Genomic DNA, 25,833 nt, shown 5'->3' with positions numbered 1-25,833 from the left:
GGAAACAGTGTTGCAACATCCATTCACTTTCTTCCCATTAGATTCATATTCTAAGTCTTAGACAATTACTTTTGATTATTGCCATTTCTTCCTGTGTCGCAAATTGTTATTAAAAAGAATTATCCTCCTGACTACACTCAAAACAACCATTTTATTTCCTCAAATCACTAATTTTATTGGATCTTTATCTGTTATAAACTAAGATCTAATAAGAAAGCAGATTAATTAAATGGAAAGAGAATGATCAAAAGGAGATATTGAGAGTGATCAACTTGGAAAGCTTAGACTGAGAAAATGAGTCAAAGTATCCCCAAATGGCTCAGTGGGTTTATGTAGTGAGTAAATGTACTTTGGCCTCTGAGGAGGCAGCTTATTACAGTTTAATTGTATCTTAATGGCTTCGTGTTTATTGGTTCAAGTGGTATAATTCTTCAGTATTTAGGTTTAATATGTCAGTAACTTGTACAGAAAGCTTTGGAAATGCCATTTATATAAAACTTAAGCCTCTCCGAAACATCCAAAAAAACTTCACATAGAATGAATTACATTGTGCACTGTTGTACTGTTGTGTATTGTAATACGTCAGCCATTTTGTGTACAGCAAAGCCTCACAAACAGCAACCAGATGAATAAACAGTTAATCTTTCTGCTGGTGCTGGTTGAAGGAGGAATCTTGACCAGAGTACTGGGAGAATTCTCTACTCTTCTTTGAATAGTGCCATGGAATCTTTAACATCCACTTATATCACAAGGCTGGAACCTGTTTAATGTTTCATCTGAAAGATGGCACCATTGAAAATGCAGCACTTATGCAGTACTGCATTTAAGTGCCATCCTAGATTATGTGCTGGACTCCTGGAGCGAAATTGAACCCACAACCTTCTGACTCTGAGCCAAATTGACACAGTAAATATACCCTTTTCTGCATCATTTATGGCTAATGTCATCAGCAGTGGACCCAGCTGTGTATTTGGAGCATTTTCTGTGTTTATTTCAGATTTCCAACATTTGCAGTGTTTCCCTTTTTATTTGAACAACCGAGATAGATTGTTTATGTGCAGGCACCTAAGAAGGTTCTTTGGAGAGCTGGATTACTGTAATAAAATCCAAATAAAAGTTACAAACAAAAACTAGCCGAATAAAGTCATTAGGAGCCCAAGCAGACCTTATTAAAGGGAGTTCAATGTCTTTAATGCAACTCTGAAAGCCCATGAGAAAAGAACCAGGATTTGAACGCGTGCCATGGTTGGTTCGAGTGCGCTGTCGCTTTAAGAAAATTTTGGCGACTCAAACCCCTTGAAAACTGATCTTGCTTCTGTCTGTGAGGTTTTTTTTAAAAAAGGATTTACATTCATTGCCCGGCGACAGAATTGCCACAAAAAAAAATCACACAAATTCGGCAACCTACGCGGATAGCAGTTGGTCCTCGTTAGATGGGATTTTATTTGCATTTCGTAAACCTCCTTTAAAAGATGCACGCTGGGCAGGGAATAGCGAAGAAAGAAGCAGAAAGAGTTTGCACAAGTTGGTGAGAGTTTAAAGGATCCCCACTTACCCGACAGACTGTTTTTACTATCTGGAGAAGACTCTCTCTCTCTCTCTCCCCCTCTCTATCTGACCCTCTCCACTACTGGATTGGGACTGTGACAGAATGAGGTGGGTATTCACATTCCTGGTACTGGCCGTCCTGGGAGGAGGCTGGGGCTGTCAGTTGGCCCACGACTGGAGACCACAAAGTGAGCCGTGCCGAGCTGAACTGGCCGAAATCATCGTCTATGCAAAGGTGCTGGCTGTCTATAAGGACACTTACAGCGTGCATAACTACCTGCCCTGGCAATATGACACGGATCTCTTCTACTCCGCAGAGGTCGAGCTGCTATGTGACCAGGCCTGGGGCAGTATGTTGGAGATGCCAGCCGGAGCCAGGTTTAACTTGACTGGACTTGGATATTTTCCTTGCTATTCTTACACAGTCATGGAAAACAACACCTACTATTTCTTCGTCAGGTAAGAATATCTGCTACTTTCTGAGACAACTTGGGGTGGAAGTTGGGGGGGGGGGGTCGACCCTGAGATGCATTCCTCAGTACCTGGGACCAGGTTGATCCCATATGCAGACACCGCTGTATCGCACCATTCAGCCGGTTAGCCTTACATTCAGACGTGTTCTGAAGGGCTGCTCAAGCCTTCCTGCATGGCAGAAATATCACGACCTCCTCAAATTGGTGAGAATCTTTTGCGCAGATCTGAAATGCACCCTAACTGTGAGGTAAAAGCTCGTTTCTATCGATATTTTTCCTTTGGATGGCGTGCTGGTCGGGCATGAACAGTAACTTTAGGGAGCCCCCATTTGAAGTTTAATAAAAAGTTCGTTTCCACAAATTTAATGAGCAAACGGCGTCTGTTCAAATTCCATTCGTGTATGTGAGGTTTGTTTTACTTGCTGGCCGTCTTCTTGAGTCGGGGGAATCTTAGATCTTTGGATTCTGAACCGTCCAGAATATAATGTATCCAGTCCTAGATACAGCAGTCTAACTTGAAATACATTACTCCTCAGACTTCTTGCATACTGCTGCAATAGTGGCGAATCGTTTTAACCATTTTACCATTAGATTATTGAAACATTTATTAAAGAAATTAGGTGTTTGGGACTTTGGGAGGGTTGTAATCTAAGCATGTTGTCGATCGGTTGGAGGTAGCGCTGAAGATGTTTCTGTTCTCTAATGAAGGTGGGGATGCTTATTTTCATTCGATGGATAGAAATGTTTCTGGGAAACTAAGAGGTAGTGATTGAGATGGTTCATGTAATCAGATAGAGACTTGGATGCTTCTGCCCATCTGATGAGGGTGAGGATGGTTTGTCCCCCCCCCCCCCCTCAGATGGAGGAGAGGAGCGTTTCTCTCCAGCAAATGGAAATGTTTCTAGCCATCAGATAGGCATGGAATTGTTTCCGCCTGTCTGATGGAAATGTTTTTGTCCACCAGGCGCAGATGTTTATGTCTATCTGATGGAGATTTTTCTGTTCATCATGCCGTGATGTTTATATTTGATGCAGATGCTTCTCTCCATCGGATGCAGACGCTTCTGTCTATCTGATGGAGATGTTTATATCTGGTGAGATGTTCATCAGACGCAGATGTTTCTGTCCATCAGATGCTGAAGTTTCTGTCTATCTGATGGAAATGTTCCAGTCCATCAGATGCAGATGTTTCTATCTGCTGCAGATGTTTCTGCCTATGTGATGGACATTTTTCTGTTCATCAGACACAGATAATTCTGTCCATCAGATGTAGATGTTTCTATCTTATGCAGATGTTTTGTCTATCAGATTGAGATGCTTCTGTCCATCAGAAGCAGATATTTCTATCCCATGGAGATGTCTTTTGTCTATCCAACGGAAATGGGACGTTATTGCCTATCAGATGGGGGTGGAGATGGAAATGCTGGCCGCCATCTGATGGAAATGTTTCTATCCACCTGATTACATAGAATTTACAGCACAGAAACAGGCCATTCGACCCAACTGGTTTATGCTGGCGTTTATGCTCCACACGAGCCTCCTCCCACCCCCTTCATCTAACCCTATCAGCATACCCTTCTATTCCTTTCTCCCTCATGTGCTTATCTATGATGTGGAGATGCCGGTGATGGACTGGGGTTGACAATTGTAAACAATTTTACAACACCAAGTTATAGTCCAGCAATTTTATTTTAAATTCACAAGCTTTCGGAGGCTTCCCCCTTCCTCAGGTGAACGATGTGAAATAGTGGCGAATCGTTTTAACCATTTTACCATTAGATTATTGAAACATTTATTAAAGAAATTAGGTGTTTGGGACTTTGGGAGGGTTGTAATCTAAGCATGTTGTCGATCGGTTGGAGGTAGCGCTGAAGATGTTTCTGTTCTCTAATGAAGGTGGGGATGCTTATTTTCATTCGATGGATAGAAATGTTTCTGGGAAACTAAGAGGTAGTGATTGAGATGGTTCATGTAATCAGATAGAGACTTGGATGCTTCTGCCCATCTGATGAGGGTGAGGATGGTTTGTCCCCCCCCCCCCTCAGATGGAGGAGAGGAGCGTTTCTCTCCAGCAAATGGAAATGTTTCTAGCCATCAGATAGGCATGGAATTGTTTCCGCCTGTCTGATGGAAATGTTTTTGTCCACCAGGCGCAGATGTTTATGTCTATCTGATGGAGATTTTTCTGTTCATCATGCCGTGATGTTTATATTTGATGCAGATGCTTCTCTCCATCGGATGCAGACGCTTCTGTCTATCTGATGGAGATGTTTATATCTGGTGAGATGTTCATCAGACGCAGATGTTTCTGTCCATCAGATGCTGAAGTTTCTGTCTATCTGATGGAAATGTTCCAGTCCATCAGATGCAGATGTTTCTATCTGCTGCAGATGTTTCTGCCTATGTGATGGACATTTTTCTGTTCATCAGACACAGATAATTCTGTCCATCAGATGTAGATGTTTCTATCTTATGCAGATGTTTTGTCTATCAGATTGAGATGCTTCTGTCCATCAGAAGCAGATATTTCTATCCCATGGAGATGTCTTTTGTCTATCCAACGGAAATGGGACGTTATTGCCTATCAGATGGGGGTGGAGATGGAAATGCTGGCCGCCATCTGATGGAAATGTTTCTATCCACCTGATTACATAGAATTTACAGCACAGAAACAGGCCATTCGACCCAACTGGTTTATGCTGGCGTTTATGCTCCACACGAGCCTCCTCCCACCCCCTTCATCTAACCCTATCAGCATACCCTTCTATTCCTTTCTCCCTCATGTGCTTATCTATGATGTGGAGATGCCGGTGATGGACTGGGGTTGACAATTGTAAACAATTTTACAACACCAAGTTATAGTCCAGCAATTTTATTTTAAATTCACAAGCTTTCGGAGGCTTCCCCCTTCCTCAGGTGAACGATGTGAAATAGTGGCGAATCGTTTTAACCATTTTACCATTAGATTATTGAAACATTTATTAAAGAAATTAGGTGTTTGGGACTTTGGGAGGGTTGTAATCTAAGCATGTTGTCGATCGGTTGGAGGTAGCGCTGAAGATGTTTCTGTTCTCTAATGAAGGTGGGGATGCTTATTTTCATTCGATGGATAGAAATGTTTCTGGGAAACTAAGAGGTAGTGATTGAGATGGTTCATGTAATCAGATAGAGACTTGGATGCTTCTGCCCATCTGATGAGGGTGAGGATGGTTTGTCCCCCCCCCCCCCTCAGATGGAGGAGAGGAGCGTTTCTCTCCAGCAAATGGAAATGTTTCTAGCCATCAGATAGGCATGGAATTGTTTCCGCCTGTCTGATGGAAATGTTTTTGTCCACCAGGCGCAGATGTTTATGTCTATCTGATGGAGATTTTTCTGTTCATCATGCCGTGATGTTTATATTTGATGCAGATGCTTCTCTCCATCGGATGCAGACGCTTCTGTCTATCTGATGGAGATGTTTATATCTGGTGAGATGTTCATCAGACGCAGATGTTTCTGTCCATCAGATGCTGAAGTTTCTGTCTATCTGATGGAAATGTTCCAGTCCATCAGATGCAGATGTTTCCATCAGATGCAGATGTTTCACATCGTTCACCTGAGGAAGGGGGAAGCCTCCGAAAGCTTGTGAATTTAAAATAAAATTGCTGGACTATAACTTGGTGTTGTAAAATTGTAGTGATTGAGATGGTTCATGTAATCAGATAGAGACTTGGATGCTTCTGCCCATCTGATGAGGGTGAGGATGGTTTGTCCCCCCCCCCCCCCTCAGATGGAGGAGAGGAGCGTTTCTCTCCAGCAAATGGAAATGTTTCTAGCCATCAGATAGGCATGGAATTGTTTCCGCCTGTCTGATGGAAATGTTTTTGTCCACCAGGCGCAGATGTTTATGTCTATCTGATGGAGATTTTTCTGTTCATCATGCCGTGATGTTTATATTTGATGCAGATGCTTCTCTCCATCGGATGCAGACGCTTCTGTCTATCTGATGGAGATGTTTATATCTGGTGAGATGTTCATCAGACGCAGATGTTTCTGTCCATCAGATGCTGAAGTTTCTGTCTATCTGATGGAAATGTTCCAGTCCATCAGATGCAGATGTTTCCATCAGATGCAGATGTTTCACATCGTTCACCTGAGGAAGGGGGAAGCCTCCGAAAGCTTGTGAATTTAAAATAAAATTGCTGGACTATAACTTGGTGTTGTAAAATTGTTTACAAATGTGCTTATCTAGTTTACGCTTAAATTATGGGGATTAGGATATTTTGGACATCACTTTTAAACATAGCCGAACATGATTGGCAATAAAACGGGGACTGGGATTTTGTCAGAATATCCTCCATGACGAATTGATTCTTAACAGTCGTTTAAAACCTGTGACAAAGCAAACTATTATTCAGAAATTCATTTGAAAAATAATGGCGTGAGACGGTGCGTAGAAATGGTAAAACTCCAAGTAACAAATGTAACTGATCCTAATCATAGGTGTTGCGGCAGAGTACAGGAAACAGTTCGCAAAACAGTTATCAATAGGCTTTTTGATGTTTTTCTTTCTTCCTATCGTTTGGAAACGAAAAGAATAAAAGTTCAAAGCAGCTTCTGAAGACAATGGTCTCCCAACCTGAAAATTAAATCATTATTAGTCTTTTAGTTGAAAAGCTTTGATACGATTCAAGCCTGGCCATAACGAGGGGGTTGGCAAGTGAGAGTGTGAACAGGCGGTGTGGTTAGTATGTGCTCCCGCCTGGCACTGATCTCTCTGTGATCTCCGGGCACACAGGCCATCCCCAGTGTACGATCAGTGATGTGAGAGGCTGGCACACTGTGGTAATTCACACTGTGCTTTTTAATGTACTCTTTGGGAGGGGGGAGGGCGATGGGGGGACTTAATTCTCCAGCTGCCAGCTTGCATGAATCCTGTTTGCTTTTTACAGTTATTAATTATCATTTTAATTATGCTCTTTAAAATCCAGTTGAAATGTCTAGTAAAGCAAACAAGATAACTCGGAAATTAAAGCTGCCCTCGAGGATTTGGCACGTTTTAAAAGGAAAAAAAAACTCAGGAAAAGTATGTTCCTTCAGGGATTTCAATGAGGCTGGTAATTATTATACTTCCTCCTTTTCACATACACACCGATGATACCGCGGTTGTATCGCCTTAGTTTACAATGTGCGAAAAAAAGCACGGGACGGTGTTTCAGTCCGAACTGTCGACCGAAGGATTTCACCATCATAGATGTCGAGGCTCAAGGAAAAATCGAGTTATGGCGTGTCAAAGCAAATATGTCATCTAATGTGTCACCAGGTTTAGTCCCTCCGTGCAAAGAAAATGAAACTATGTCATATTGGCAACACTCTTCCAGTCTAAAGTCAGTCTGCCAGGTTTGTATTGCTTTTGCAAATCATTGCCACTCGGAATCCTACAACTCACAACTACATACATGCCAACCTAGAAAACCAGCAAAAAGCCTAGCAACAGTTTCAAAAAAAGATGACAACTCAAAAAATAGCCCTGAATGTAAGCCTGTAATATGTAGTTACACTGAGAGTGCAGTGGAGCGCCAGCTTGTCATAACTTCAGCTGCAGGTAAGCCCAACAGTCCATCACTTATACAACACAAGATTGTGGCAAAAATTACACGGATTATCCCTCATTTCATTGTTGAGAATATGTGTTGGTAGGCTGTTGCTAAAACTGATAAGTTGCTTTCAAACTATATATATGTTTCTCAGAATGACATGAAGGTACTCTTCTCCTCCTCTCCCAGTTGATACTGGAAATTCTCCTCCACATCCCTCCTCCCCAGTTCTGCTATTCTCTGCTCCCTTCAGTTTCTCCCTTAGTTCACTTAAGCTGTCCTCCCCATCATGTTGCATTCTCTTCTTTTCCCCTCTTGTTCACATGACCACCCCTCTCCCCTCTGACCTTAAGATGCTGACTAACCACATGAAAAGCATTTCTATTATTCCTTTCTAGACCCAAGGTGTTTTACAGAGGGAACAGTGGATACTAAGCATAGAGTAGGACCAAAAGGTTAGATGACGTGATGGAATACATGGTTGAAGAGGTACATTTTGAGGAGGTTTTTGATGGAGGGGAAGAACATAATAAAACTGTCAAAAGAGCAGGGAGTGTTGCTGGGATGTAGGGGTGGAGACAATTGCAGAGGTAGGATGGAGCAAGGGCATGGTGAGAGTCAAAGAAAAGGATTTCAAAGGAAATGCATAGTTGGTCAGGGAACCAGTGGAGATTGTTCAAAACAAGAGTGATGGTTTTATGCAGGGCTCTGTGTAGGCTAAGAAATGGGCCATAGTTGGAGCTTGTGTATGATGGAGTTGGAGGGGTCAACGAGGAGAGTGTTGGGAGAAATTGAGCCTTGAGGTGACAAAGGTGTGGATTAAACTTTCAGTGATGTTAAGATAGGGATATTGACAAGTAGTGTTCTGAAGCTGAAATTAAACAGTTTTAGTGATAGACCAGATGTGGAGATGTGGCTCAATTCAAGGTTCAAACAGAGCACTGAGGTTGCACAGCTGCAGGTTTAGCCATATTGAGCAGTTGGGAAGGGAGATGAAGCTATGCCTGATGCAAAGTTTCTGATGGAAACGAACAGGATGATTCCAATGTTGCCTATGTTGAGGTTAGATTAATAATGCTTTTCCGGATAGAATTATCCTACCAGGTGTGAAGATCCATGCAAGTGCCACATAGCAATCTCTTCAACTTCATCCAGACACAACTCTAAACATGGTTTTATTTAGAGCAGAATGTATTTAATTAGAACAGGTAACAATCATGTAAGTTGGCAACTGCAACAGCACTTCATCTTATGTCTACCCATCTGTCTGTCTGTCTCTCACTCTCCACAGAACCTTCTGAGTTTTACCGTAAATACCCACTTCCCTCTCCCCTCCCTCAGGGGTGGGAGGAGCCACAACTCCACGTTTCCACAGATTACTGCTTCAGAATTGTTATACAGGCTAGCAACGGAGCATCAAACTAGTGGCACACTATCAAATTAAGGTCAAGTTCACAGGTTAATGCTACTTTGCCAGGTCAACATGGCTGTACCAGACTAGCTCAACTCTACGAAGTTCTGAAGAAGGCCTGTTAAGTTCTAGTTTCTCTGCTGACTGGCCTGCTGTGTATTTCCAGCATTTACTGTGTTTACAACTATACCAAAGTTGCATCAGAGCCAGAACTACTTAATAATGCTATACTAGACCAGCATCACTAAATCTATTCTGCACTACACTACCTGACTGACCCACCTATTATTCTACCAACATACTACTGTAATGCTGTATCAGATTCCATTACAATACCAAACTGATATAAAACTATCTGTCAAGAATCTCCCCATGAGCTTATAAGTATTGTGTAGTTAATATTAATCAAAGGGACAACAACTGTTAGTGCTAGTTGTTGTCACATTTGATTGATACTAACTGCACAATATATAAGTAGAACTTTCTTTAATAAGAATACTTATGCAACATAATTCATTGCATCTTCAAAAGGCCATTGCAAGGCACATCAAATTTCTTGTATAATAATGCCACTGGGAGACATGGTGATATTGCAGATGAAATCACTTTGGAGAGCATAATGTGAGTTTGAAAGTAATTATTTGTAGTATTCAGTATGATTATTATTTGAAAATTGAAATATTTATTTTTTGGGCTCTAAAATGCATTTTTTTTGGTACTTGTAGAAAATCCCCCAAAGCTACCATTATATAATGCACTCAAATTGCACTGAGCGAGCCCTACTTCTCAACAGATTATATCTTGATGTTTCTATAGTAATAGCATAATTCCTCTTTATTATGAGCAAAGGAGCCAAGTTTTTAAAATTAGCTGTCTCTTTTTTAAATGAGACCACTCAACAGATTTGGACAAATTTTGCTTTAGTTTGGTAACATACCATCAATCATGCAGTTAGATCAATGGGTAGAGTATAGAGCATTAATGCCATTAATCACTCAATGAGACCACCCAGTAAAATATATTACACTAGTACCATCAATCACACCACAAAACTGCTGGATAGGGCATCAAACCAACACACATTAAGTGTTATAATAATCATACTTTATTTCCCACTCCACTGGTTAAGTGCAGGTTAAAACTCCCTTTACACTGGCGCAGCAGTGATTTTTAAAGGAATATTCTGGGATAAGGCCCCACAATACAGCAGTACATTTCCCAGAGGTGTGACTTTGTAAAACCCATGAGCAGGGTTGTATGATAAATATTTCTATATAATAGGTCTCTATTATTGTTTACTAGAGAGTATAAAATAGATAAAAGAACACAAGAGAGTATGAATCAAGATGGGGCCATCTGTTCCAGAAACTGTCAGGGGAGCTTTAACCTAAATTGTGTGGGGTGTAAAATCAGTTGTCCACCTGAAGGGTGGATTAGGTTAAAATTACCTCCTGTATCTTTCAGTAATCTGTGTTTACATTAACAGAGAAATTTACAAATGCTCTATTTGTTATCTGCATGCTGGGTTGACCATAGTCTTACACCACAATATCTCTCTCTTCTTAAATGGCCAAATAGTCAACGTGGACCAGAATTTATACAGGTTAGAGCAATTAAAATTTTTTTTTACAATTCAATGGAATTATGAAGCACAAAAGAATTCAGCAAATACTATCATATAGGAATGGGGGTGGAGTTGTTTAAGAACTAGGATGCCATTTCAGAACATTTGGCCTACTTTAACCACTGGTGGTGTGGATAGGCATCAAAGCATACTCGGATACCTCTAGAACTTTATCATCCATATGCCAACTGCACAAGTTGCAATATAGTGAAGAGAGGGAAAGGTCTCAAACCTTTGCGCCATCTGATTTTTGCTTTAGGCTCAGACTAACGTTCCTTACCCTGAACGTAGCACTAACCAACTGCTTAAAAAAGCAGAGTGAGAGGCTTTAATTATTAGGAAAAACTAGACAAACAGGCTCTTTTCATTAGAACAAAGAAGGTTAACAGGAGACCTGATAGAGTTGTTAAAAATTATGAGGAGCTTGATAAGGTAAATAAAGAAAAAAATATTTCTAGTGGTTAGTGAATGGGTAAGTAGATGGAATTAACTTAACATTGCCACCAAGAAAATGAAAGGAGAGATCAGGAGATTTTTTTTAATATGCAGTGAGTTGTTAGGACATCAAATGCCCTACAGGAACAATGGTGGAAGCAGAATTGAAAATAATACCTTTTAAAAGGGAAGTGACTATATAATTGAAAGAGAGAAATTTAAAGGGAGAGGACAGAGGAATGGAAATAAGTGGATAGCTCAGAGAGCCAACGAAGGCATGGGTGAGCTGAATGGCCTCTTCTGTGCTGTAAAATTCTATGCGTGTAATTTTAAATTTTGTTGGCAGGTGAAAAACGAATGATAGCGAAAAGGCATCATCCGACGGAAAAGAAAATAGGGAGTGGTGTAAAACGGGCTTCTGATTCACTATTATCTGTTTTTCACCTGGCAACAAAAGTTAATATTACCACCCCTTTAATCTAAATATGTTTTGAACTATTTATGCAATCTGGTACATGGAAGTAGTAATTGTCCCTCCCCCTTAGAAAAACTGAGAAGTGTTCTTATCCCATCCCCACTCTGGATGTCTCTTTCTCTTGGTCTTGCTGCTTTCTTCCTGCGGAAACTTCTTGGAATAGTTTATCTTCCTTCTTCTCCACAGGGAGCAGATTCTGACCCTTCCTCTGCCTTCCCCTCCCTCACTCCTTCTTAGAAATTGACATGGTAACAAAATAAGTCAAATTCTGTTTTTATTACACGGTATCCCAGGATTGTTTCTGGTGCTTTGGGAATCTCATTCCACAATTCCATCTGTTTGTAACTTGGGTCATTTGGTTCATGTTGCCCAAATAAGTCAAATTCTGTTTCCATTACACAAAAATCTTTGTAAAAGTAGGCAGAGTTCATTACTGCTATTCCACCAAAGTCTCGTACGTGTTGGAGGGAACCTGAAGTTAAATAGAGGGACTCTGTGAGGTTCTCGCATGCAGTGGCACAGCTCTGCCAAACTCAGAAGTACACTCAGCCGCTGGACTACCATGGCTGAGGGTGGGACGTAAGGAGCTACCATGTGAATTTCTTGTGGAGGATTATGAAATTTTGTTCTATTTCAGGCTGGACGAGAATTACAACATTGTGCCGCATGGAATCAATTTCCAAGATCCAATTTTCCCAGACACTACCGAGAACAAGCGGATGTTTGCGAGTCTCTTCCAGTTCTCTAACTGCACCAGTGGCACCCATCATCACACCTACACCCCTGAGTGGGAACTGCAAGAGGACAATCGGGTAGGGCTTTATTGAATAATCTGTAGAATTAAAAGTCTAGGCCTAGAAATTGGATCGCGCTGTGCCCGTTTTCCAACATGGCGGGTGGCGTGCATGTGCTCATTCTGCGCTGAAAGTGCGCCGCCCGCCATATTGATTAGAGCTGCTCAGTAGGCATCCAGGGTGTGCAGCTGAAACAGGTGTTAGGCCCACTGCATATGCAAATCAGGGGCCTAATGCCTATTTCAGACCCCTTTGCCAAATTGGACAGCGGATGACCGTAACATGTGTTTTCCATGCTGTGGTCAGTTTCTTCAGGCGCCCAGCAACCAAACCAGCGGTCCCTTTACCCGAAAGGTAAGTCTAAAGTTGTTTTACTTACCTTATTGTGGAGTGGGGAAGAGCAGGAGTCCCTTTTACCACCCTCCCCCCCAACAGATGTTAATTGTATAATTTATATCAATGAGTGTTAATTGTATTCAGGTTGTGGATATCAAACAGGGACTCTCTTGTATCCTTTTTATAAGAGAACCTATCTAGGGTGTGGTGTGTGTGTAAGGGGAATCTCTATGAATAAAGGCTTGGAAACAACTAAAGACCAAGCTGTAGTATTCTATCTTTCACTACATGGCTATCCAATTATAACACCAAAATCTCTTGAGGACCTCAGCCGGTGTCTGAGTTGAATGATCCTTTTGTCTCTCCACGACCAGCGAACTGCCTCTGGGGCCGCGAATGGTGTCCGCAGTTTGCTGGTAATATCCTAATGAGGCCGGCAGACCAATTTACTTGATCCTGCCGCCAGCCTACTTCGGGGCATGCAACCCCAATTCGAACATGATCCAATTTCTAGGCCCTTGTGTCTTATGGAAATTTATCCCTGTTCCTTCATCGTCGCTGGGTCAAAATCCTGGAACTCCCTTCCTAACAGCACTGTGGGAGAACCTTCACCACACGGACTGCAGCGGTTCAAGAAGGCAGCTCACCACCACCTTCTCAAGGGCAATTAGGGATGGTCAATAAATGCTGGCCTGGCCAGCGACGCCCACATCCCATGAACAAATAAAAAAATGCATCACATTACACCTCCAAATGTCACATGACTGTAGAGCACAAAATTGTTATTGGCTCAACCAGTTACCTGTTAAGTTACCAAATATCCAAATGACCAAATGTTAACAAATTAAAACGTGGTAGAAAGTATCAATGAGGAACGAATAACCAGCAGAAAGCTAAGCAATTGAACCCCTAATATTTGTTTAAAAAGCTACTATTCAGCAAGTACAACAAAACCAAATTACTCAAATGATTTCTTTACATTACACTATTTTTTGTGAATGCAAGTACCATGCAAGGCAGAGAGGAAAAAAAATTGTATAATTTACATAACTAGGACTAGGAGATTTTGGGGAGGGAATAACGTTCTTAGCATCTTTTGTAAGTTTTGTAAAGTTTGGGAAATAGTATTGCACATATTATGAGGGCTGGATTTTTCGACATTAGTAATATTTTTACCTCAAGTCAGTCATATGATATATATCTGCAGTAAATTTGTTGTATTAAAGTGAGGGGTGAATTGCTGTCAAACTTAAGCTGCATTGGGAGCTCGATAAACGTCAAAAGCTTCATGAGAAATCTACTAATGCCATTATAATGTATAATTTATTTCCTTGTTATCTGCTGACAAGCTCCTGGTACTACTAGTGTACCAATGGTGTGACATCATATACCTTAAGAACCCATGGTGCTTTTATCTTTATTACCCTTTCATGTGCATTGTGATGTCTTTACCATGCTCAACATATGAATATCCTCTACGAACCTGATCTTCTGTGTTTAATCCAATCTTGCAAGATTTTTTTGTGTTTATATAAAGGGCCCCCAGTGGATAATGCAACCTCGCAGGAGAGGGGAGAGGATAATTATCTCCTCTGCGTTCAGTTCTTTTCTCCAAACTGCAACCCAATGCCCCGACATGCTAAATGCAGACAGATTAAATAAAGCAGCTCTGGGTGACTCAGCCAAAACAAAAGTTCCCTGACTGGAGCTGCACCATCTGAAGTCATTCCACATTGCTGAGGAATTTAAATAAACCAGAGGCCTGGCACCAGGAGCTCTGGTTTTATGCATCCACAACACGAAGGGCTAAAAGCAAATTTGAAAAGTATGTTCTTCAAACGTAACGTGGCTTTTTTTGTTTTGGTAAAGAATATTTGCAGTGTTGTTCGCTCGAGCAGAATCTATTTTAAATTCCGACTGCTTGCCTCTACACAAGTGACCTCTACTTTCAGCTTTTCTAGCTATTAATTTTGGTTGATGTATTTAATTTAAAGTTGGAGTAATGTCAGAGTACTGGGATATTTATAAATATCTCCCATGACATTATTCTATTGTAGGGGGTTGGGTTGGAAATGCAGGAGGATGCACATCTCCAGCGGAATAATTTCAAAAGAAGTTTGTAGGACATCTTCCCAGAGACACAAAAAATGATTTCTGTCCACCTACCGCCCTGTTTATCGACATGAATGGATGGGTAGCGGAAGTGTAATTGAAAAAAAAAATCGCTGACTTACCGCTTGATGTCCGCTCGCTCCAATTTTCAGGTGGACCTTAATCTAGGCAGCCAGCACACCCGCCAGAAACAGGCAGGGGCCTAATAAATACAATCCAACGAGGGTCCTAGGACGTTGCCTATTTTTGTGTAAATTAGCGCTGCCAATGCTATTTTCTCAACCCGCCCACAAATCATGGGTGCACAGGGAAGGTTTCAGTGCTACTTAAAGGGATCATAAGCTGCAGATGGGTAAAGCTGGAAGCAGGTCTCACAATGACCTTTTCTTCATTATTTTTGGGGCAGTTAAGCCTTAATGGCTCCCTTAAGTTCAACTCCTCGCTGCTTGAGGGGCTCTTTATATTTTCCTGCCACTTCAATTTGTTGCTCCTTTGACCCTCCGATCGTTTCAACACTTCCCTTTAAGGTGTTGCTCCAGTGTCTGTCCCAGCGGATTTCCCACCCTCCCAAATGGTGAGCCGCCTATTAGCAGCATGATTAGTAGCTTGCCTATTCAATGTTAATGAGGCCTGAGCATGAAAATCGATTGCGCCTCCCGCCGCATTTTCAGGCAAGTGGAGTGGACGCCCCACCCACCGCTCACCCAATGTTCGCCAGAAACAAAAATTGACCCCTGGTGAATGAAGTGATCTTTGATTGATTCCTGAAAATGCATGGGCTTTCTGGTGCACTCCCGCTATAGCTCTGCCAGGAGAAATAGGCTGGTACTTGGAAATGCCAGGTCCTGGCCCACGTGAATGGTTTCCAAGAAGATCTTGTCTGAGTTGGAATCTCCGTCCACCCTAAATATGGTTCCCCTACATCAGAGGGTGCGGAGCTGGAGGCAGGGTCTCCCTATGCTGGGAGTTCCCTTTTTCTTGGCCTTATGGCACCCAGCATAAGTTTGGAGGCTGGTGTGCCCAGTGAGTTGAGGAGCACTGGCCTCCTGAAAGACACGTGGGCCTCACCTGGGGGATCCAGGCTGAGGTTGGGGTCTGGACCCTTGAAGATCGGGGGCAAATTTTTTTGCAACATTTTTAAAATGGTGCAATGGGTCACTGGGGCCACAATTCTCCAATTTTCAGGGAGGACCCATAACGCCCAGATTGGCTAGCTTTCTTCTGAGTTTCCAGGGTCTTTGGCAGTGGGGGAGGGAGCCCAGTTGCCCATCCCTCCGAAGGCCCACCCCTCCAAAGGCCCACAATTGGAGACCCCTCCCCTACCGTGTGACCTTCAGCGGGGTTGACAGTGGAGTTTTAGCAGGTGCAATCCAAGCATAATTGTTGGAATTGCCCCCCACATCCCAGATTTTCAGGGTCAGGGTGTTTTCTTTACCCACTAAATAAATGCCACAGTTTCCTACATAAGTCTCTGCTGGTAATACGGGGAGCAGACTGGTTAAGATGTGACTTTTTACAGGAATGGCCAAGGAATATATAAAATTTTAAATTAACACTTTTTTTGTTTACATATTTCCTTCTTAATCTTTTAGTTGGAGAGACTCAAGCTGGAGGCTACAGCACACAATATGTAAATATGAATACAACCTCTTTTCTTATCTACATATTTCCTTTTCAGCACAACCCATTGGTAAAACTTTTTAAAATTCAGAACTTGTTGTTGTTGTTATTGGAAACATTATCACAGGTAAGAATGCGAAAAAGTAAATAAAAAGGTTTGCGTTAGGAAGAAGAATGAACAGGAAGGGTGAGATAAGATAGAAGGTGCTTAATGTGGTTGCTGGGTGATGGGATCAGGAGGCTAATGAAACATCAGAAAATGGGGAAGGCAAAATAATTAAAATCAGTTTTAAATTGGAGAAAAGTGAAAATTTAGAGATAACGGGGGTAATTTTGAAGATGTGGTGCATTGAATCTGCACGATGGTGCAGGAGAGTGGGAGACATGGTTGGGAGATGTCGGGGGTGGTGGGTGTGCAGGCATGCACACAGTGTAGGTAGATGGAGAAAATAGAGTTCGAGGCTTGATAGAGAGGCCTGAGGCGTGAGAACCAAAACATTAATGAAGCTATTGAGAGTCAGGAAAGACAATTGCATGAGTAAGCTGAGTAAATTTGTGTGAAATTATATTTTCTTAAGTTTTTATTTTCTGTGAAACTTTATTTTGAGTCCTGGATATTTCAGTTTGTGAAAACGAAAAATGGGAAATGAAAGGTTCTCCAAAAAAGTTTGAGAAATGGGTTTATTTTGTTGTCCCAGTTGTAGTTTGAGTGGTTGGAAAGTGTAAAGCCAAAGAATAACAAACCAAGAATTTTGATACCAAAGAGTGACAGAGGAAGTGTGACACCAGAGAAACAGGAAACACGTGTCATCATACCGTTTTCATTACAACACAGGAGGAGGCCATTCAGCCCATCATGCCTGTGCCTGCTCTTTGAAAGAGCTATCCAATTAGTCCCATTCCCATGCTCTTTCCCCATAGCCCTGTACATTGTTTCCCTTCAAGTATTTGTCTAATTCCCTTTTGAAAGTTACTATTGAATCTGCTTCTACCACCCTTTCAGGCAGTGCATTCCAGATCATAATAACTCACTGTGTAAAAAAATGTTTCTTCATGTCACCTCTGGCTCTTCTGCCGATCACCTTAAATCTGTGTCCTCTGGTTACCGACCCTTGTGCCACTGGAAACAGTTTCTCCTTATTTACTCTGTCAAAACCTCTATCAAATCTCCCATTAACCTTCTCTATTCTAAGGATAACAAGCCCAGCTTCTCCACATAACTGAAGTACCTCATCTCTGGTATCATTCTAATAAATCTCTTCTGCACCCTTTCTAAGGCCATGGCATCCTTCCTAAAGTGTGGTGCCCAGAATTGAGCACAATATTTCAGCTGAGGCCTAACCAGTGTTTCATAAAGGTTTAGCATAATTTCCTTGCTTTTGTACTCTATGCCTCTATTAATAAAGCCCACGATCCAATATGCTTTTTAAACAGCCTTCTCAACTTGTCCTGCCACCTTCAAAGATTTGTGTACATGCACCCCCAGGTCTCTCTGTTCCTGCACCCCCTTTAAAATTGTACCATTTAGTTTATATTGCCTCTCCTCATTCTTCCTACCAAAATGTATCACTTCATACTTCTCTGAGTTAAATTTCAGCCATGTGTCTGCCCATTTCACCAGTCTGTCTATGTCAGAGGCAGATACAAACCAATCTCCTGTGATGTTAACATACTGTTTTATAAGGATGAAAGTGTTATACCATGTAATGCACAATGTATTATTGTACTGTTAAGGTGGAATGGTGTCCTTTTAAGGCCACAAAGTCTACTTATTGGCACACAGACACAAGTTAATCAGAGTTTAATTGGTATTAATTGTGAATAGCTTAGTATCAGGCTTGGCTCAGTGGCAGTGAGAATCCCTACGTGGTCAGTGTCCAGTAAAATAGTAAAGTGCTTACGTGGCAAAATAGCAGAAGTAGCAATGTGGTTAGAAAAGGGTTAATTAGTAGCCTGTTAGCTGGGAGTTAGGACAGTGGGCCTCTTTAGGCCATCTGTTCGCATGCTCATCTCTTTACCATAAGGCCTGCATTGTCTTATCAGTGTAGGAGTCTTTGGAGTCTTTGATGTGGGTCAAGGACGGGTCTGGGTGTCTCCATGTAGCTGGATCATCAATAACCTTAACGAGCTTAACGAGAACGAGAGACATTCCAAGCTAAGAGATAAGGAACGAGAGGGACAGGGGAGAACATTCTGGTGAGAAGAAAGGATGCATCCATCAGTGTCTGTCACTGCAGCATGATCAGGACATGGGCTATTTGTGATTGGCTTGAAATTAGGTAACCTAGCATGGCCAACCTGTGCCCGGCTTATGATTGGTGTTAACAAATGTTCCAACCCCTATTGATCTGTATAAACGTTTGGATTTCTGTATGTTTCTTTGTCTTGCTCTGCCAGCATAGAAGGACTCTAACAGGATTCCAAATCGATGCTGCAGACCAAGTCCGGCTATTAAAGTTGTGTTGAACTTTAAATGTGTATTCGACTCAGTTTTTGCTGAACCAGACTGAGGGGAAAAAAGAATCCGGTTCGTCAGCAGCACTCCCGTCTATGATTCAGAAAGTTGTAGGACTTGAGCATGTAATCTAGACTGGCACTTCAGTACAGTACTGAGGAAGTGCTGCACTGTCAGAGGATGAGATGTTAAGCTGAGGCCCCTTCTGCCCTCTCAGGTCGATGTAAAAGATCCCATGGCACTATGTGAAGAAGACCAGGGGATTTCTTCCCGGTGTCCTGGACAATATTTATTCCTCAACCAACACTTAAAACAGATGATCTGGTCATTTATTTAATTTTGTGGGACCTTGCTATGTTTAAGTTGGCTGCCGCGTTTCCTGCATTACAACAGTGAATACACTTCAAAAGTACTCCATTGGTTGTAAAGGGCTTTAGGACGTCCTGAGGCACTATAGAAATGCAAGTTGTTTGAAGTCTTACACTGAAAAGAAATTTGTATATAGATAGATATGATAAACAAAACATGCACTAGACATACTGTTTTGTATATATACGTAGCAACACATCAGTTTATGATGTATTTGTCATGGTTTCCTGCTGTGAGCCTGATTAGTGAATATATATCAAGTTTCACTGACATCACTGCAAAGATGGAATACTACCAGAATTTCCCAGAGACCAATTTCTTTCCTAAGACAGTTCCATAGAATGGTACATCTGTTAACACTTTAAGCATGAAGGTTGTTTCACTTTTCAAAAGCACAATTTCTGTACTTTAAAATAACGTTTTATGAAACACCCAATGTTCATAATTAACATTTTAAGTCAAAAAGTATTTTCCACAGTGTAGAATATAGGAACATACTACTAGAATCAGCATAGTCCAGGTTCCAACAAACATATCTCTTCACAGAAAGTGCAATCCAGAATCCAGCAACAAGTTCTCTAAGGAGACCGCAGACCATTACCCAGGAATATGTCTTTGTGGAGAGCACAGTCCAGAACCCAGGGACACCCCTCTGCAGAGAGCACAGATCAGAACCCAGGGACACATCTCTGCAGAGAGCACAGATCAGAACCCAGGGACACATCTCTGCAGAGAGCACAGATCAGAACCCAGGGACACATCTCTGCAGAGAGCACAGTCCAGAACCCAGGGACACCCCTCTGCAGAAAGCACAGTCCAGAACCCAGGGACACCCCTCTGCAGAAAGCACAGTCCAGAACCCAGGGACACCCCTCCGCAGAAAGCACAGTCCAGAACCCAGGGACACCCCTCTGCAGAAAGCACAGTCCAGAACCCAGGGACACATCTCTGCAGAAAGCACAGTCCAGAACCCAGGGACACCCCTCTGCAGAAAGCACAGTCCAGAACCCAGAGACACCCCTCTGCAGAAAGCACAGTCCAGAACCCAGGGACACACCTGTACGGAGAGTATAGTCCGGAACCCAGGGACACACCTGTGCAGAAAGTATAGTCTGGAACCCAGGGACACACCTGTACGGAGAGTACAGTCCAGAACTCAGGGACACCCCTGTGCAGAGAGTATAGTCCGGAACCCAGGGACACACCTGTGCAGAGAGTATAGTCCGGAACCCAGGGACACCCCTCTGCAGAGAGCACAGTCCAGAACCCAGAGACACCCCTCTGCAGAAAGCACAGTCCAGAACCCAGGAATATATCTCTATGCAAACAGAAGAATCCAGAGCTTGAGGAACTTGTCTCCATTTTAAAAATGTGCTTAAGAAAATGGAAAATTCCAATCTTGTGTTGTTTTTGGCTGCAGTACAGAGACCCTATGCAGTCCGTACATAATGTTTTCATCTCTGATAAGGATCAATTCTTTTAAGAGGAAACATTTGTCTTTGATTTTATCTGTGTTTGACTATAGAAAGTGGATTGGTCACATCCTGCCTAAGAACTCCTGCTATATGTTTTTTTAAGTGTTGAGCATAGTTTCATATAGATGGTGATATATTAATCACAGTCCCAGGGACTCCCATCAGAACTATCAAATATCCTTGAAACACTTCCAGTAAAGAGGCTACAACCTTGTTTCTGATGGTGGGGAACTGAATTGATATATTGTTATGGGGGGGGGGGGGGAGATTGAATCATTCATTGTAAATATACAGGACTGAATCATTCACTGTAAATATCGGAGGATTAAATCAGTCATTGTAAATATCGGGAATCACTCATTGTAATACGTGGACTGAATCTATCATTGTAATATAGAGGCACTTAAGCATTCATTGTAACAGGGAGATTGAATCATTCATTGTAATACGGGGGACTGAATCAATCGTAATATGGGGGATTTAATCATTCAGTGTAATATGGGGGGACGGAGATTGAATCGTCCAATGCAAGAAGGAGAGGATTGAGTCAATCAGGGTAATGCTCGGGGGGTGGGGGGTGAATCATTTTGTGTAATATGGAGGAATGGAACCAGTTACTGTGTTAGTCGGAGGTGATATATTAATTGGATAAGATACCTTTAGTTTATACTGATCAATATTATTAATATAAGTGGATATGTAAGAAGAGTCTATTTGGAGTTGAGGTCACTGCAAAATGATACACTCGGTGATAGTAGTTTGGAACAGTCAATCCTCAATCTTAGAGTCAGTAATCCAATACCTGAAGCATGCAGATCTGCAATACTCCAGGCACCGTTAATGATTGGCCAATGCTCAAAAGGATAAGGTGGTACTAGCTGGGCAAGCAGTAGGAAGCTTACCAGTATTCTGTACTAGTAAGTTGTGCAATTTTAGCTGGTTAAACTCTAGCATTACTCCTGCACACTCTCGAGAGTTTCTAAGCCATGAATCTCCTAACGTGCACTAAGCTCTTTGGAATTAGGTAAATTGGCTATGTCCATATGGGGAGAGAGTATGCACTCTATTGGACAAGCAGAAATTCTGCATTTATACATTTCTCAGTAGCTTGGTTTGGAGACTATTAAACATGGTGATGGGCTTCCGCACATGTCAAACACCTGGTTGACCAAAAAAAATACAAGTGGTTATTGATAGCATTGCCAAAATGTTTCAATTGGTGATATTTTAAGACCAGCGATAACCTATTTATTTTAAAGGGTTACTGTTAATGTTAAAATCTTGTACTATGATTCTCAGTTTTTATATTGAATAAGTATCTACTTTATAGTCATTTTACCTGGGTATCCTATTAGACCCCACTGTAAATAACAGAAACCTGTTGCAATATCTTGATGTCCTGTATTCTAATAGATGCCTTCAATGTCTCCTTCAGCTCCTGTGCTCAACTGTGCAGAAGGCACTTTATGAGGAGGAAGATCGTGTGAGGAAGCTCTCCCAGAAAGTGAGATCTCTTGAAAAGGCCAACAATCACCTGCGCGAGAAGGTGAAGAGGATTAAGCGTTCCCTTCGGCAGGTGAAAAAAGAGAGCAAGAGAGAGGCAATACTCATGAAGCAGCTCCTGCAGAAGGAACAGAACAAGGAGAGGGGGAAAATGAATGCCAAACAGGACACTGGCAAGCAGATCCTGAAGAAACCAGTCAAGAAACCGGTCAGCCATAAACTGTAGTGCAGACTCACTAGTTGTAATAGTCTGTAAATCAGAGATGTAATGCTTCCCTTACCAAGCGGGAACATGACACATGTGGAAACTGCCTGCACTATAGTGGCTATCTATTCCCAGTAACACTATAGTGCAGTGAAGTAGAAAAAAAAGCATGTTGTTTGGCTTTCACAGTTACACTATGTTACTTGGGCATTTTAAATCAACTTTTTGTTTTTAGTTAACACTCTTGTAAGGGTCTTAAGTGAAATTAGATTGGAGCAGGGTGAAGCAGACATGGGTCCCACTGCAGAAAACTACTTACAGCTCTGTTACAATTATCACTAAATTGGCAATCTCACTCAGAGAACCAACAGCTGATGTGGAAAACAGAGCAAATTGTACCAGGGCAATAGTTCATGATGCACTGAGGCTGGGGTGAAGCATATTATTGGTAGAAGGAGCTTTACTCTCTGTCCAGTCTATACTGTTCCTAACATTGGAGTACTTAATGCAGACATTTGGTTTAAAAAAGGGAGATATGTCCTATTTCCTAGTATTTGACTTCCCTTACCAAGCAAAAAAAATGCATAAATTTATTTTTCAATCTCTTGCCCTGTGATTAAAGTGACCATTGTGTGAGTAAATAGTAAAGCTCAGAAACACTTTAAATTGGAGGAAAAACACACAAACAGCATTTCATAAAATGCAAAAGATGGCTGACAGTGTGCCATGTAAATCACTCCAGATTCTTTCTTCTAGTTCATCACATATTCTGAACTCCCTGAGTACATTAAATCATCATCCTTCTGCTATTCTGTGTCCCATACCACATTAACTGTCTGTTATTCTCTATGCAACTCCCCACTGTAGAATTGGAAGAGGTGAGTAAAGTCTATGAATGAGAAAATGGCCTGGCCAGAACACTTCTACCTTAGGTAAAGGCTCTCAGTCATTAAAGAGTTCATTAATACCTTAAGTGAAATTGTTAAGTACCATGGTTAAGCAATTTGATTCAAGTCCATTTGAAGATTGTTGTGCCTGCTGGCTCGCCCTGTCCCCAAATACGGTCAGTTAACCTCAATCACTGTTACCAGCAATCCATTGCATAGTGTTCAAATGACTCTGTCTGTGATTGCTTTAGACTAGATTAGGCAGAGTGTTTCCTGTCATAACCACTTTTCATTTGTGCACTTATAAAGCTTTTAATGTTTTATTTCTTTGCTTGGCCAGAACAGATTTAGCAGCTCTAGATTTTTTTGTCTAAGAATTTGTAGTTTAGATAGAAAAAGCTGCAGTTGATATGAGTGATTTTTCCTGGAGCTTGGCAACTTTGGTGGCTGGAGGTGGGGTCTTAAATTGCAGTCATTACACCACTAACTCATGGGAGGGATGTTCATGCTGTGATTAATCATTGAACTCGTGGATTTATATGGGGAGGTGGTATAATACACTGATTAAACTCAGTAACTTGCAGGAGGGGCTATATGTCAATGATTGTTCTGGGCCTATTCAGTTAATTTGGGAGGAGTTGGTTCCTGTTAGTTCAAGAAGAGAGAATCACAAAATCACATCTCACCTTTAAGAAAGTAGTTGGCAAACTTTTTTTTCATTTATTTACAACCATTTGATGCAATGACATAAATCGCAGTGAAATATTAATGAAATGAACAAAAAGATCCTGATGAATCTTTACAAAAAAAAATCTCCTCAGAAGTAAGGTTATTATTTAAAGGTTAGCCATACATTTGTGTTAGAATTTTCATTGATTTACTGAATTAGTACCATTGATGTAAAAGTATCACTGACTCATAATAAGTGATCTGGGTGTTTGCAGAAATGTAGTTTTAGTACTGATTATTAAGCAGGAAGAGTCTTGTTCAAAGTATTAATAAAACCATTCTCACCTTTTCTAGTTTCTTGCTTTCAGAGTCTACTTACTTCTGATTCAAAGGTACAAGTTGAATGATGAATATGGGAGAAGGGAAGTTAGGACTTCTGAATGGCAGTGTGGTGGTGCAACATTAACTACATTGGTTTCCTAACATATTAAGAATGGTAGGACTCCTGTTTCTCACAGCCTGTGCTTCTGGTCTCAGCTGTGCGATTTGGAGGAAGCAATGAGTGGAGACTGAATACTGTCCCCACAGGGAGAGGCAAAGCAGAACAACTTGACCTATTCCATGCCACTCTTATGCACTTCATACCATCCTGTTGCGAGCATATCATTAATTTGCTTTCTCAGCTAGTGAAAGACCTTATGGGAGAAAGCAAGTAACTAATAAAATTGGATCCCAAATAAAATAAAATAAACTACTACTCTTCACAGTAAGTGGATTATGCCCTGGATCCTTTCAATGCTGTTGCATTATGTTTACAATAAAATTATGGTAGCTTTGAATAAGCTGTCCAACTCATCTGTGTTTACAATATCTCTACATTACAACAGTGACTACACTTCAAAAGTACTTCATTGGCTGTAAGCGCTTTGGGATGTCCTGAGGTGGTGAAAGGTGCTTTATAAAAGCAAGTTCTTTCTTTATTTCTTTCTCTCTTTTTCTTTTTCCTTTCCTTTCTTTCTTCATCGGTTTTTATGGTCCAAGCTTGCACAGATTCTAGCAAAATATTCTGATCATGTTTCAAATTCTAGCTGAGCTTGCCAATAAAAAAATGATTGTCCAGGAATGCAAAGTGGAAGCAGAGATGCCAGCAATGCAAATGTAGTTACTTGGGACTGGTCATTTCCTAACTGACCACTGTCTTTTGATCATCTCTAAGGAAGTGTATACTCACCAATATTGTGAACTGAGGGCTCATTAACTTTTTAGTCTGAAAGTGTTTTTCAGATGGATAAGCTCTTCATTCCTCTCTCCTCAAAGCCCTCCCCCTGTCAAAACCATGTGCATTTTCTGAATAAACCAATAGTTTATACAGTGAAAAGGTTCCAAATCATATAATATTAGTTACATTTTACCTGATATTTCAACAATCTAAGTATAAACTTCTGTGGATCAGCAAAGGAATTAAGGCTTCTTATGCTTAAACTTGTGAATTGAGTGTTGGAATGGTAGGAAATAGTCCTCTGTTTATAGGTCAGAGATATCTTTAATACTGGCTTAAAGCGATGGCAGCCAAATAATTTGTTCCTCCCTCACTAGAATCGCGGCATAATTCCAGATTGAATGATCATACATCCCAGAATGTAACATTTTGTCTCAAAGGTTCAAACCTCCAAGCCGAATGAAAAATGAAGAACAAGGGAAAGATGGAGACAAGTCTTCTGTATGTGCAAGAGAGCATAATCTAAAATAACAGTTCTCTGAAACACAAGCCATGATGATGGTTCTGATGTAAAAGGGAGGAGGGGAGGAGGGAAGGAGGCTGTGGGGCACATCCAATGGCGGGGAGAGAAAGGGGAAGTTGTACAT

The 25,833-nt window shown here is 41.4% G+C and overlaps 2 protein-coding genes across 2 annotated transcripts in view; both read left to right on the top strand.

Moving 5' to 3' along the window:
- The window catches only part of arpc4l (actin related protein 2/3 complex, subunit 4, like), a 449,372-nt gene that overhangs the window by 142,062 nt on the left and 281,477 nt on the right, over positions 1–25,833 (top strand). The window lies entirely within an intron of this gene.
- Positions 1,368–23,583, top strand: ccdc3b (coiled-coil domain containing 3b). Its single transcript, XM_067999099.1, has 3 exons — positions 1,368–2,007; positions 12,180–12,354; positions 22,139–23,583. The coding sequence occupies exons 1-3, from the start codon at positions 1,652–1,654 to the stop codon at positions 22,430–22,432; spliced, it is 825 nt and encodes a 274-aa protein (XP_067855200.1). The 5' UTR covers positions 1,368–1,651; the 3' UTR covers positions 22,433–23,583.

This window comes from Heptranchias perlo, chromosome 17 (genome assembly GCF_035084215.1).
Source record: "Heptranchias perlo isolate sHepPer1 chromosome 17, sHepPer1.hap1, whole genome shotgun sequence".
In the NCBI taxonomy this organism is placed as follows: domain Eukaryota; kingdom Metazoa; phylum Chordata; class Chondrichthyes; order Hexanchiformes; family Hexanchidae; genus Heptranchias; species Heptranchias perlo.
The sequence above is the reverse complement of the archived record's forward strand: the minus strand, read 5'-3'. Positions and strand labels throughout refer to the sequence as shown.